The 15,875-nt window shown below is 39.1% G+C and overlaps 1 protein-coding gene across 1 annotated transcript in view; it reads right to left on the reverse strand.

Moving 5' to 3' along the window:
- The window catches only part of LOC134020670 (coiled-coil domain-containing protein 33-like), a 40,065-nt gene extending 25,702 nt beyond the window's left edge, over positions 1–14,363 (reverse strand). Inside the window, exons 1-5 of the mRNA XM_062460832.1 lie at positions 14,250–14,363; positions 12,752–13,016; positions 12,147–12,658; positions 11,861–12,040; positions 773–924 (exon numbers count right to left, since the gene is read on the reverse strand). Coding sequence (XP_062316816.1) covers positions 773–924; positions 11,861–12,040; positions 12,147–12,658; positions 12,752–12,785 — 878 coding nt within the window. The 5' untranslated portion in view covers positions 12,786–13,016; positions 14,250–14,363. The remainder of the gene's footprint in view (positions 1–772; positions 925–11,860; positions 12,041–12,146; positions 12,659–12,751; positions 13,017–14,249) is intronic.
- Between the last annotated feature and the right edge of the window lie 1,512 nt (positions 14,364–15,875).

Raw genomic sequence — 15,875 nt, forward strand, 5'->3', positions numbered from 1 at the left:
TCTCATTATTTGGGCAACAGATCAAAACCCAAGGAAACATTAGCACAGTATCTTTCTCTTTGGTAAAACCCATGGCACTCCAAATTATGTCCCTAAAGAAGAAGAGCTAGCCATTACCCGCATACTTCAATAGGGGAGATACAATATCAGAGGATTCTCTGAGCCAGCACATGGGTCATTATGTGGTCAATTGGAGTTATTGCCCAGTATACTTCCAAGCAAATTTGGATTTGGGAGTTGTTCAAGGTCAAACAGCAATTCAGAGGTTTCTCGACAACCTTCAAACAAAACAATCTCAAGTGAACTGTGGTTACATGACCGAGCTTTTGACTGTTGATGATAAGACCCTCAAACTTTAAATAAAAAACCATAACATCAAAAACGATTTAAATAAATAACAATCGACAACATTTGCCCTATAAAGGGCGCATTCAATACAGTAAAAACTGTGTTTTGAATCATTCATGTCTGTGTGCACATGCCTGGGCTGGAGCACTCTACCCCAATGTTCATGGGGTTACCCAAGCGTGTGTAGATTGCCAAACGTGGCATGCAACTTCTCCACCTCTGCTCACTCTTCTAAAAGCCCTACAGGACAGCTTGGTCACGCTCCCTTTGAAACATCAAGTGCAGAGACTTGTATCGCATAATCCAACTCAGAATACTGCCATTTCATTTTAAATACCAACAAAAAAAAATCTTGCATTTGTCTTTGTGTATATATGTAGTTGTTTAAGGGGGAGACAAATCAAACAGCAGGGGTGTTACTCACAAAATGGCAAACGGCTGAGGAACCCCCCCGTCACTCAGGGGGGGCAGGCTGGTGGCTCCATGCAGGATGAAGCTGATGGACTCCATTCCAGGGTTAGACACGAAAAAGTCCTCGGCTACACTCAGATCACCCTCAAAAGGAGACTCAATAGCCTGGTTAAAAAGCAAGAGGAACACACACACACACCATACACAAAGAGAGGGAATTGGTGAATATAACATGCTGCTTTTCACATAGTTTTAGGAAACCTTTTTCATGGTTCCAAGGGACAGCAGAAATTTAAAAACTGCTTGCAATATGTCTGCAATGGTAAATTGGAAGTCATTTCATTGATTGCGCAAAATGGCATTATTATTCTCAGTCATGGTCATAATAGTGAGATGGGTTCTTAAATGAAATAACATTCTCATTATAATGAAGAAATAATACATTGGGTTTATAAATGACAAGGTTTAGTTTCATTTGGTCATGGGGAAAAATTGTGTTTTTTCTAAGCAGTGCTCAAAATGCCAACCTGAATGAGCCAAGATTGTATGTACCTTTGTTCTATTTGTGATGGTTCTAAGTAAATCAAAAAGAGCACTTTAAAGCTGTAGTCAACTGATTTTCTGCACTAGCATATGCTTTACTGGAGATTAATGTCTTTTCAAAGTGAAGTCCTTGGCAGAGCAAGGCTCAATGCATGAAGTCACAATTGTTCCTAAGCAACAAGTAATCTCACAATACAACCTATTGCACAAGAAATGGCTTTTCTCAGTGGGGTCTGAAAGTCAATTTAGAGATGCGTCAGAAGGCAACCTTGAGTCACTCAGTGCTGTTCACAGTGTCTGGGCAATGCAGCACCCAGTACTGGAATAATCATTTGAGGACAATAAAACAGCATCCATCTTCAACCCGAGGTTCTCTCTAGTGCGCAGCGTAATCAACATTCCCCTACGCTGACTGTGGTTTCCCGGCAGAAACTGCTCTTACAAAATAAAACCTGTAACCTGGCCCTGAAAAGTTTAGCAGCTTTTAGGAAAAGCCTCTTAAAAATGTTCATTCACCTCATCCACATTCTGTATGAATTTTAAGCCTTTATTCATTAAGTCTGAGTTTATACATGGAGAAAACAGATGCCAAAATGGGCAGATTTGTAAAATACGGTGGAATTAAGAAACAGCATTACACAACATGCATCCACCTGTTTCAACCTACCTCCACCAGGTAAAATCTTGATTGCCAAATGAACATAATTAGGCCTTATTCTTAGCCCTATCATCTTCCAGAAAATAAGGTAATGTAGAGAAGGCCAAGACAGCTAATGTAGAGAACCATAACTAGTAAATGTTCCCTAAAGTATTTAAGAGTCAAATGGAGGTCAGCAAACTGCAAGACCAGACCTGATTAAGACACTTGAACTCATTGGTCTATGAAATCAATGCCACAACACTGATAGTGTAACTGAGCAAGCTGATAATCTCACGAATCAATTTTAAAAAACAAAACAGGTTGGCCTTCCCAGACACTGTGTGCCAATGTTCAAATTCATAATATTCATAATACAATTCATAAGGTGTTTGATAACTGCATTACCATACTTTATAGACAGCTTGTTAATATAGTTGCAAACCAGTAGTTTATAATCTGTTAATGGTACATGAGCTGGTATAGAAAGCATTAGCAAATGGTGAACAAACCATTTACATTACCTTTACAAAGCATGAGTAAATAACTAACAACATATTAACTTATGTCTTTAATTAATGTACGCCAAGTCGAATACATGATGTACACTAATACTTAGCAGATGTCTTAACAACTATTTTATAAACACTTACTAATGATGCAACTTGTGATTAGTAATGCAAGTTATAAAGCATTTACTAACTGTTAGTTAAGGCTTTTGTGTTATTTATTAAGGTATTCTTGTCCATTCTCAAACCTCACATTCACAAGGGTATCGTAACAACTATTTTATAAACACTTACTAATGATGCAACTTGTGATTAGTAATGCAAGTTATAAAGCATTTACTAACTGTTAGTTAAGGCTTTTGCGTGACCTAATCTAAAGTGTGAACTATCTCTGCCTTATTAAACATTTATAAGTTATTTATTAAGGTATTCTTGTCCATTCTCGAACCTCACATTCACAAAGGCTGAACATACGTTTCTCAAAAGGAAACAGACACAAAACAATGTGATACACAAAATTACTATTTTATTGAAGTAATGACAGGCATGTGTCTTACTACAGTAACTACTTAGCTCTACTAGCCGAGAGTGACAGCGGTCGATACGATATTTCCCGGCATGACTGAACGGTCGAGGTTAGTAAGTTGTTTATTATATGGCATTTTTAGCTCTTTTCATTTAAAACATGTAGTTTTGTTCAGCTCTACTCAAGTTTTCTCACGGTGTGTTTCAGGTGTTAGCACCTACTGTAGCAACCAATCTGAAATCTGAGCAACCAAACCTAGCAATCTGAGCGCTTGTCGTTTATCTCTCTGTGTTCACACTTTTCTGCTCTTTTAGAAAGTTAAGAATTTCCTCGTCGCTGTTGATGTCTTCATTGTCATCTGGATAGTAAAACTCCTCGATCTCGCTCATTTTGAAGATGACATCAGCGGAGGGCAATAAGAATACGTATCAGACCGCAGATGAGGTCAATACGCGCATAGATATATATAAAGACTTAATACGCGGCTGGCATGACCATAGACATATATACTATGGGCATGACTACCCATTAGCCAATCAGAACGCTCGTAGTGTTGTTGCAATTGAACCAATATGCTGTTCTTATTGGTTCAGAAGACGTTCTCAAAAGAGTTGTTGATACGTTGCCCTGGAGATGTAGTGACGTCACCAGTACAAGTGCAGCTGATTGCTCTGACAAGATGGCGTCTGCTCCAGATTCGCCATGTTTGATTTGGGATCTTCCCACGTATTGTTGTAGTATATAAGAAACCAAATGTTTACTCTTCGACAGGTCAGCAAATGTCGCCTCAATTTGTTAAAACGATTTGTTTGTAAACCTCGGCCTACGATCTCGGTTAACAAACGTTTTAACAAATCTCTGCTTTCAAAGGCGTTTGCAGACCTGTCGAGGAGTAGCTCAACATTTGCAGTTTATTACAGCCATTTTTGGAAAATAAAATACAGCTTCGGGTAACCAACTTTTATACCAATTCTACTGTATTGCTTCTTAATGGAAATAAAATACTATTTTATTACCCAGGTAAATAAATTAACAGCTATTTCTTCTAAAAAACAAAACCACAACATCTATAGGCCTATAGTCTTTCTATAAATGCTTAATAAGGCATAAATAGTTCACACTTTAGATTAGGTCACGCAAAAGCCTTAACTAACAGTTAGTAAATGCTTTATAACTTGCATTACTAATCAGAAGTTGCATCATTAGTAAGTCTTTATAAAATAGTTGTTAAGATATCTGCAAAGCATAGTGTACATCCTGTATTCGACTTGGCGTACATTAATTAAAGACATAAGTAAATATGTTGTTAGTTATTTACTCATGCTTTATAAAGGTAATGTAAATGGTTTGTTCACCATTTGCTAATGCTTTCTATACCAGCTCATGTACCATTAACACCTTTTAAACTACTGGTTTGCAACTATATTAACAAGCTGTGTATAAAGTATTATAATGCAGTTATCAAACACCTTATGAATTGTATTATGAATAAAATGCATAATTTTTAACAGTGTTTATTAATGATCAACATAGTGTTTAATAATAAGCTTATTAACTATTTAATAATGTATTGTTAATGTTTCAAAATGTTTTATAAAGGATTAACTAACTATTAGTTAACACTTTGTAAATGCCAAAAAGCGTTGACTTATTATAAAGTGTTACCGGAAGGGGTCACCAACAGTTTTTTTTTTTGTTTCGTTTTTTTACTTTACTTTACACTCTCTCAACCTCTCACGTCTTGTATGAGGAAACTCAGCTACTTTTTCTAGGAGAAAAAGGGAAGGCTCGGTGCAGCTAAAGATGGACAACAGCTCACCACATGCTCAGTCTCACTGGACTGCAGTCTGGTCAATAATTCAGAGCTGGAGAAGACATTTCATAAACAGCACGGGGAAAAACAGGAAGGATAAAGGGGGAAAGATGGATACGGGGGAGGAGAGGAGTCTGATTTAGTCAATGTCGGACAAAAGAATAGAACAATAACAAGACAGGGTTGTCTTGGCCGTGGCCCAGAGTAGTGACATGTCAGGCTTTTGGAGATTTTGCTTCCCCAATCATGTGACCTGGACTCTCTATACAGATTGGTTGCCCGATTATTCACATTTAAATACAGGCAAAGAGGAGGTAATGAGACAACAACCAATGCTGCATTTTATCCAGGGGATATATCTTCGTCACATTTGTCTGCAGATGAATTAGGACACAGGAATGCAATCACTATTCAATTAACGTATGCACACATCTAATTTAGAATGTAGAAGCCCATCTCACAACCAATTACCATTGCTGACATTTTGCATCTGTTAGGAGCATAAAAATAAATGTGTGAATGATGATTTGTGTTAATAAAGGAATCATGGGCAGCAAACCCGGAAAAGACAAGAGTTGATAAGCAGATGACCCCTAGAACATGGGTGCTTAACAAAGCCATTGTAGCTTTCTATATATTTACAGAAAGAGAATACTGTTATGTACTTCGAGCCATGAGGCTTTTGAATGTACAGAGAGAGAGAGAGAGAGAGATGTGATTTTGGTGACAGACAGTTTTTTGTTGTTGTTTCCCAATAGAATCAGTTTATCAAGATGTTTGTTCAAGACAAAGACAAAAGTTGAAATTTCAAATGTAGCAAATGTAGCATGATACAAGGTGAGGGCACAAATGGATCAGAAGATGAAACCAGCCATTTTACTCAGAAATGCTGTGATCTCTGGTCCAGGTGTTCTCAAAGGGGGTATCATTTCTCCCCCATCTGTTCTGTGATATGTAGTCTGCTGTCATCTACAGTCATAGCTTTGAATCAAAAGAACAGCCTGAGATCAGTTCATTGTACAACGCTCACTGTAACTTCAATGCAGAAGCGCACATTACAAGAAGAGAAGCTACAATGCCATATTTTGTGAACTCAAAAAATAGGAGCCCAGTGGGTGTTAAATCAATGTTAGAACAAAGGATGGGTTTGGGAGCAAGCTAGGCAGACATGGGTCTTTCTTTAAACTACAGCAAACAGCCAAAAGCCCAACACTTCTGAATGTGACTCACTGATAAATAAAAGAGGAAGGCTGACAGTGCTCTGCAGCTCAACTCTCAAGAGGAGAAATCTCCCAGCAGGCACAGGGGGGGGTCCTTTATCAGCTGTTTCTCTGGGTTTGGCTTTGAAAAATAATGATACTTGTCTGTGGAGTTTGTCACTACCTATTATTCATATCAAACACTTCTAAATGGCACTGTGAAGAAAAAGACAAGTAGGAAATCAGTAGCACAAGATAAGTTTAACTGTATTATGCAAGTGACAATTTTCATTTTGTAAGTGGATGAAACCCATTATTATGAATTGCAACACAATTAAATCTGAACGCAGTCATAATACCACTGATATGACATTCTAATGTACATCCAGAGATAACGCTGAAGATAATGAAGTCCATAACAAAAACAAAGATAATCAGATTCCAACTGTAGAGTCTCTTCAGCCACTGAAAGGTGATGATTGCCCCCCCCCCCCCCTTTCATAATTAGCACATATGAAGAGGCCCCTGAAATGACAGTGCCTTTAGGGTCTGTTGAGCAAATCACCCCCAAATGTCTGCAAATCATCATCTTGAGCAGGTGACACCCACCCACTGGCCCCCCTAACACACTACCCCCCCATCCCCTCAGTGGGACGTGTGCATGTAAATTACAATCTGTTGTTCTACTAATGAAGGGCTGGGTCACATGAGCTTTGTGACTCCTAAGGCTCTTGAGAACGAGGATTTTACAGAACTCTATACCCTATTGTAGGCGGTGGAGTGTGCCGTACCGTAAATGGATGCTTGGGAGGCACCATGCATGCGTCGCGTTGCTTCTGGAGAGCATTAGATTCAGATTAAGAATTAGATCAGATCCTTTATCTTCTGCTGTACTTTCTAAATGCAATATTTGTGCACCACACTGGATAAAAGTGCCTGCTAAATGGATAAAATGTCAAATGTAAATGTAGAGAGGAGTAAGATGGGGGCCTGATTACTGACTCCGCCCCTGATTACTGACGCCGCTGGGGTTGTGTTCGGGAAACATGACTCACGTGTCATGACAGAGTATGTGATCATGACAGGAATCAATACAATGATGTCACTATAAAGAAAGGCAGGTGACGACCACTAGTACCACACGCTGTAAGACAATACTAGGGCAGATGTTTTCTCAAAGACAGTGTAATGTCAAAGGTCATGAAATAATCCACCATCTTTATTGATCAGGATCTGTTGTGGAATCACCCATTGTCATCCTAATATTAACTAGTGTGTATTTTATAACTTTGTATTTTATTGTATTACATTTGTATTCAGCAGGAAGAACCTTCCATGCTTCATATGAACATATGAGCATGTGCTTCACTAAAACACATTAACAGAACAAACACAAACACCTTAGCGGGAGGTGACAGCCCTCCCACTGCTCCCGTCGTAAACCATCTATAATCTCTGTTACATCACACAGCCCTGACTTTGATCAGCAACATGGTCTATACTATATACCGGCCATTGCCATTTCATAAAATTGACTTCTTGAGTACTTGAACTTTGTGAAATACTGCAAATACAACACAGCGGAAGGTCATGCAATGGTAGCATGTGCAATATGTAAATAGTGATATCAAAGCCCTTGTCTTCAACAGCAGAATTTCTCCACTAGGTATGCCTGCATAAACATGTAACTCAAGTGCCACCAGAAGTCTCTTACAGAATACAAACAAAGTTGTGTTTATTCATACAACCTTACTCAATTTACTATGGTGTGAACATTTACCCAAACCTTATTTATGGCCCTGGGCGTCGCCCATTGCTCTCAGATGGAGATGCCTATTATTGTTTATGCAGTGAAGTGTAGAAGGAAGCCTTTTGCTAATGGAGTTTCATCTGAGTGATCCTAGCAGGGGTTCCCCTGGGTGGGGATCCCAGCAGGGGTTCCCCTGGGTCGGGATCCCAGCAGGGGTTCCCCTGGGTCGGGATCCCAGCAGGGGTTCCCCTGGGCGGGGCTTCTAGCAGGCTCAGTGGGACCTACCCTCCATCTCCCAGAACACCCAGATGAGACAGTCAGTCCTGCCTGTCATTTGTACTGACCTGAGTTCTACAAACATTATACTGACCACATCGTCAATCTCAAAGCAATAAACTGAGGCCTTGACACTGTCCTGGTAGACAAGGCTCAGATTATTTTTGCAACATCCTTCTAGGCATTCACTATCAGGGATGGCTTACTCTACAAATGTCATTCAATGTACTGTCCAAAAAAAATAAAAAAATAATCCTGCATAGCTCATTGCTGCATGTAATCAAGGATTACATGTATGGAGGGACATCAACATGCCAGTGTTATCTGGTTGGATCAAATTGGACTAAATGTATTTACATAAACAGTTTGCTTCCCCACTATCTTTGCAGGCAATAATTGAATTACCTTGGAGAGGTATATAGCTTATCTCTCTCCTAGGATGGCATTTGTTCTAGTAAACAGACTTCATAATGTGACATCTTTATGACTGGGGTCAAAATCCTTCAGTTCAAACTGAAGAGACCAGGCAGCAACCAATATCTAACAATGAATAAACCCTATACACACACAACTGCAATACCCATCAACACACAACATAAAATGTGATTACAGTCATGAAATAGAATTGGTGTATTCTTCAATATATCTCCAATTCAACTTCACAGTAATGTCATATAAACCAACAGAAGCAGGCATTCCAAACAAAGATTTCATAAGCATTCACAATGGGCACTTGTGCCTCTCAAATAATGCTGTTTATCTGTACAGTTTGTTAAATATCCAAATGAGTAAAGGCACACATTTCTTTCCACATCCTTTGTGGGTAATAGGATATTCCCCACAGTGGCTGGTAACCAAGGCAAGCTCTTCATTCAGCTTTCAGATTAATTCCTGCAGAGATGTGTGAGAGTCTCTAAACACACAGCTAGAGAAGTCTCCATCTTTAGAGTCTGAATATATTATTCATCAGAAGAATCGGATGAGAATCTGATGAGAACTTGATGAAATCCTCTGAATGGGTTTTGGTTGAAATTCAGGCCTCCTGACAAAACCAATGCTTAGAAGAAAGACATACAAGCTCAGAGGGGAAGACAGTCTTCCGTTCCCAAACAAAATGGCATCTGCTTTGATTCTAACAAGTCAAAATCCACCAAATATTAACCAGTAAATCCACGTTCTATAATAAACGTTTTGGTTTACACGAATATAGCATTATCTCTACAAATCTGCCTACAAAAAAAATGTGAACTGATTTGTGTTGTTCTATACCCCATAACTACTTAAAGTAAATAATGGCTTACATTAGTCAACCAGGGTAATTCTATCAGAGCTACTGATGGAATGATGTTTTCTAAACAGAAACAATAAATTGCAAGACAACTCCTGTCCTTAGAGAAACATTTCACACATGAACAAAGAAGCCAATGAGAATCATCTGCTCGTCATTACTCTCTCAAACTCTGCTCTTTAGAGACCCACTAGCAATCACGGCATGCTGAGTAGAAATCTAATTTCACAATTAAAAACTTGGAGGCTAAATAAATGTAAATTTATCTAGTTTGAAATCCATATTTATAAGGCTATGCCTGGAATAGTGTCCCTCTGTGTACATTCATAATTTATCTTGTAATGGACAATGTAACCAACTGCCTTTTCAGTGAGACGAGAGATTTGTAATGTTTCCCAGGGTAAAACAACATGTTGACTTGTTTTGTTTTACATTTTAGACAAAAGAAAATCCCACAAGTGAACAACAATTTTCTAAATGAATAAATGTCAATAGTACTATCTAGACTACATGCACCACAGTGAAACAGATCAAATTGATGATCCACCAAGTCTCCTTTTTGGCTGTTTCCACAGTAAGGTATAGTCAGGCTAAATCATCCCTGTTAAACCTGCAATTAAATACACACTCTGAGTGACATAGGGGTACATCAGCACAAATGCAAAGGAGTGATCTGTAAGCATATGGACACACAAGCAGCGATGCACAACCCCCAACTACCTGCCATAATGCAGAGGACCTGGCAATGACATCATCAATCACTGTGCCTGTAAAAACTATCACACACAATTGGTCCTCACAGGCTCATAGGATATCCCCCAGGAACAGCCATAAATGCTTGGTTTAATTAAGGAATCTGAGTATGTTTTTACAACCTGGCTGTGCAGTAACAAACAACCTCATTAGAACCTAGGCTATAGGTTATCTGCAGTGCCAATGCTTAGGTGACACAATATATCACAGGAGAATAAAAACAGTATGAGAAAAAATAATATTTGCCACAGAAGATGGAAGTAATGAAGATAACATCAAGTGGTGCAAAACAAATTCTCCCTAAACAGGGAGAGGGGAGTCAGGTGGCTGAGCGGTGAGGGAATCGGGCTAGTAATCCGAAGGTTGCCAGTTCGATTCCCGGCCGTGCCAACTGACGTTGTGTCCTTGGGCAAGGCACTTCAACCTACTTGTCTCGGGGGAATGTCCCTGTACTTACTGTAAGTCGCTCTGGATAAGAGCGTCTGCTAAATGACTAAATGTAAACAGAGAAAACACTGCAGAATGCTGTAAGATCAGAGGATAGGCACTTCAAATCTCAGAAGTAATAGTGATAGCATTTATAGCTTTGGATAAATTATCATGTGCTTTTATAAGACATTTATCAAAATGTTAAAAATAAAAAGATATCAAAGGTTCTCCTGCAAATTGGTTTAAAAAGGGTAGATTTTTACATGAGTTAATCATAAAAAATTCTTAAAGGAAATTGCACGCTCTCTATGTTTTTATTTTGGTAAACAACAGAATTCTGATGTCTCTATTAATCCAAGATGTGAAGAAATCTATTTCACCGTAACTCCGACACCAGCACCCTGTCTCCTGGCTGTAAGTCAGAGTGCCTGTCAGCCGTTTGCAGCATGAAAGTGACAGGCTGAGTGCCGTTCAGAGTCTGGTCTGCAGCGGGATGATCACTGCCGCTTTAAATGCCATCAGGAAGATTTGTAAATGTCACTAACTCCTCAGTTATAACATCCCACTCCTCATAACAGACAAAGATAAATCAGGCACGCTCACCTAAAAAAAACTGTGGTAAACACAAATGACCTCCATGACTGAAATTGATTTTTTATTTTTTTTTCTGGTGCCATTTGGAAAATTGACTCAACCTTTGATGTCAGACGTGTCATTGGAGCTCTCTGCTTCCACATTTCTGGGTTACCAAGATCCTGTGTTGTTAGACGGTTAGTGTAAAACTATTCACACAATATTATATTTCAGTGAGGATAGACAAAAATGTAATGATATTTACCTGCAATGTTTTAAAAATGAAAACATACTAAGTCTTTTTATTTTGTATTTTTTTGTGCTTGTGGGTGTTGTGGTGAGAGTATGCATAGACTGCATATAATTACAAAAATGTGGTTGTGTCTAGCAGAATCACAAGTGCAGACACTGAAAGCTGTTGTGTCTGATTAGCTTGCACCAGGAAAACATACGCAAATCCAATTATTCTCTAATTGAGTGTTACAAGGCTCATTGATTACAATAGTGCCATGAAATAAAATAGGCTGCAAATACGTAACCCCAGTAATTAGTTTGATGACCCACGGGACATCTGGGTTTTTAATAGTGAAGCAACAATAGATGACTTGAGAATACTGCCATCACTTCCTGTCTGTTTCATCTAGACAGTCCAACATCATGCCCTCAAAATACAATAATAAGTCATATTATGGAGGGACCATATCAAGGTTCCAGCAACTGACACTATGACGGCCAAGAACACAGACCCTCTTTAAAATTCAACAAAGTTGTGCTCTGTTGTGTAACAGCGAGAATATCTACTTACATGCTTGTATTGGAGCGGTTTTGGTGTCTGGGCAGGTGTGTCCTCCAGGGGCACAGGGTCACCAGGTTTTGGTGTCTGGCTGGTTGGCTCTGGACATGAAGCTGCTCCACTCCTTGGGGTGGAAGGAAGGCTATCACTGGAGATGTCCATCTTGGTCTCTGGTTCAGGTTTTGGGGAGTTCTAAGGATATGACAGTTAACAGAATTGATTAAGTACTAATCATTCGATATAGAATAATACAACCCAATCATGTTTTAGGAATCCGGTCATTATCAATATTTCTTACGCGCTCCACCTGGGAAGTTTGAGGACTAGTTGGTGGAGATGGCACAAGGTTAATGTTCAAGTCTTCTTCTGTAGGAAGATCCTGGCGCCTGGATACTACAGTGCTCTGACGCTGTGAAGATCCCAAAGTCAGTGTAGGAACTTGGAGTGTGGAGGTTCCAAGTGATGTCACTCCCTCAGGTAGGTCACCTTCAAGCAGGGAAGACATCCGAGAGGAACGGCCTCCTTCCGGGAGAAAGGGCCTGGCCTCATGGAAGGCCACAGAGTAGACCAGTCGACCGCAGTGCATGGATAGATGATCATCATGCACTCGCAGCAAAGCCATGACGCCACAATACTGATACAACTCCTCTTCCTGATCAGCATAAAGGTTAATTCGTGGAGCATTGGTGCGTGGGTAGATAGCAAAGAAACCTTCTCCAGATTTAATGCCATCCTTTTCATCTGAGTCTGTCATACGTAGAGCTTCCACCTTGAGACGTACATCATGGTTTTTGTCATTTTTACAATAGCCTGTGAATGTAAAAACAGGGCAAACTCAGTATTTTTTCCAAACGTCCAAAACAGTTCTAGGATAAAGAGTACCATATTTTCACATAAGCCTACCTTTGGGCAAAGTGAAAACAAATTTATTGCACATGCAGGTGCAAAACTCATCCAGGTTGGTCTGTAAAATAGCATCCGTGTGACCAGAGCTTGACTGAAGGACATCTCCATCATTGATCCTCAGCTTCAATCCAGTTCCAGACTCGTTCTTCAAGGGATTCTCTACGGTTAATACCAGAATGTACTTTCCAAGCTGATTGAACTGAACATTTGCCACCTCAAAAATGAAGTCCAAATCCTTCTCCTCCACCTTCAAACGATTCCTCTGCATCAGGACAGTAAGGAACACGTTCCTATGAGAACCACACTTTTTCACAACAGATGTGACTTTACTATATGCAGCACACAACCTACTGTTGAGGTGCAGTTTGTGTGTCCATTAAGTTTGTTACTGTATGTTGCTGCAGCTACGGAGTGCCAATCCCAATGTAAACACAACATGGGATATGGCTGCCTACTGAATGCGTGAGCAAATAAAACAATGGTTGGATTTTTAAGGGAAAGCACGTAGCAATTCTACAATTCTGGATCTAGGTGTACAGATTACATAGATCCACATAGTAGTACAGAATCATTATTATTGGCTTGACAAAATATCAAAATTTAAATGATCACTCAGTAGGCTATCAACAAATAAAACTGATTACTTTAGATTGCTATGGTTTAGTGAAACGACATATTGACATTGAATTGCCTTTGGCATTCATAAAGTGAATACTTTAATTGAACATGCATACACTCAATAGGCCTATCGTTCATGCCTAAATTCTCTTCCACTTGTTTTCCCATTATGCTTAGACCAGCACTTAAATTGTGGTCACTGCAAGATAAAGATAGTTCAAAGTCCTAAAAGAGATTGGAATAGTCTTCCGTGAAGATAATATTTAATATCTTGAGAGAATTTGTTGTTACATATATTCTTGACAACTTATAATAGGGGGGTTGTCATGCATGCCAAAATCTACTCTCGGTTTTAGTGCAAGGTGATTTGTTATGTTTCAGAATCAATGGAGGAGGACTCGGCGCCGACTGTAATCAACAAACGGTAAATTATGTTTATCCGAACGTCATTTTGTCGTTGCACAGTTCAATGCATACAGTTGAACGATTAAAAAATTCAAACTTTTCTCAAGTTTAACTTACCAACGATGTGTTTCTTTACTTTTTTGCAAGTGATTCTGACACTACTGATCCACGCGTATTTAGTGCTGTTTGGTCGATGGTGGCATAGGACATCTTAATTGGATCAGTGATACATTGGTTAAATTATACAATCGAGTAAGAATCATGACAGAATCTGTGTTTGTTTCTTTACGTCGCGAATATACTTCGATAAATAAGTGATCCTATCCAATGGCATTTGCTGCAGGTGAGTTCAAGCATTGTGTCATTTTCACATAAAATATTAAATCTAACTTATGTGGCATCACATTTGTATCTCTTCTAGCTAATACCAAAATCCACATTGCTTTGAAGCGGGGCTTTATTTAGCTTTTACCTGTCGGTGTCCAGGGTAAACTGACACCGTGAAGTCTCCTGAAAGCCCTATTGTTGCAGCAAGAAAGATCAAACTGAAAACTTCAAAGACATGGATATATGTGTCATGTGTCCCCATAAAACGTAATCAAGAATTATCTTTCGCGTCAATGAGGAGTTTGTTGGCCTTTACTTTAAGCCTGACTGTGTATACGAATGTCAAGGCCTAAAGTAAATTAGTTGGATACTTAAATCGCATTTGAGTTTATTTGTATCAGTGTATTTGATCAATTTAGGAATGATCTACTGAACTAACTGGATGTGTATGTTTGTCATACTTTTAAACTATCCTACAATGTTGGCCTACCACCATTTGTTTTGTTTAACAATTCAGTTTCTCATTCACTGACAGTATTAATTTTTGTTATATTGAAGTTAACTATCACAGTTACTTGACTATAGATTTCTCCTTTCCCCACTAAACACTCTGCTCCGTCAATTGGACACCTAGTTAACCATGACGACAGTTTTTTTTATGGAGGTCTATAAGTGTTCCCCAGGGGCCTTGAGGGATGATGGTGGATATGAAGTCATTATGAGAAGCATCAATCTTCTCCACATTGGACTCACTGTTTGGGTATCTTTAATCAGACACACGCGCATGAAGCCTTGGAACATAATTACAATCGCCTTAGACAGAGACTGGATCCTATTTAGTTGTGTCCATTTGGCTTTGAAGCCAGTTAGCTGTATGACAATCAAGTTATGCTGTAAGTATTTCAGTAAAAGGCCATTTAAGCTTGTTAAGTGTGTCAAATGGTTCACTAGTTTTTGTGAAAGATGGTATGCTTTTTAGATGAGTAGACTCTTGAGTGATAATGTAAGTATTTGTTTTCCTAAAAATGGATTAGTAAACTACTGTAGTATTAATCCAATTACAGTTATTTTGGCAGGAATCACACTTCTTGTACCACTTATCAAAGGACTTTGGTGAGCCCATCAAGCAACAACCATGGTCAAACCTGATACAAGCAAACTGTCTGGCACAATCATGATGCCATCTCGCAGATGTAATTATAACCCTTCAAAGCATTCTTTGTTCAGCGACCCCTTTATTTGCAAGGGCATTTTTTTTCTCTTGAGGAGTGAATTTGATTTGGGAGCTTTAGCCTCCAGACTCTGCTTTCTCAGGAGTGTTAGGAATGGATTTTTGTTTCTTTCTTTTTTTTTTTTACAATCTATGACTGTAATCCCAGCATAATGAGTGAACTCTGACGCTGTAGCAGGGTTGCAAAACCTCCTCAGTCTCAGCTCACAGGCAGGAGGTGAGAGCTAGTCTCTACATGTTACAAAAGCTAAACTTCCACAGGAGATCTTTCTGGCACTGGTCAACGTTTTACACTTAGAGTAGTGCCTATTCAGTATCAGAGTTTAAGTCAGAGCATAACCCTCTGCATAGCGCTTGCTCTTGTTTTATGGATATAATTGGAGTTGGGGTTTTAGGTCTGACCCTTGACCTCAACCTGTCTTCGTTGCACTCACATGGTTACGTCTCTTTTAAGGTTAGGGGGGCTATGAGAATTTTCTGTTTCTTATTCCCTTTGTAAACTGCTGAGAGTTTGACCAAATGCTGAAGAGTTATTTCTTT

The sequence above is a fragment of the Osmerus eperlanus genome, chromosome 5 (genome assembly GCF_963692335.1).
Source record: "Osmerus eperlanus chromosome 5, fOsmEpe2.1, whole genome shotgun sequence".
NCBI lineage: Eukaryota > Metazoa > Chordata > Actinopteri > Osmeriformes > Osmeridae > Osmerus > Osmerus eperlanus.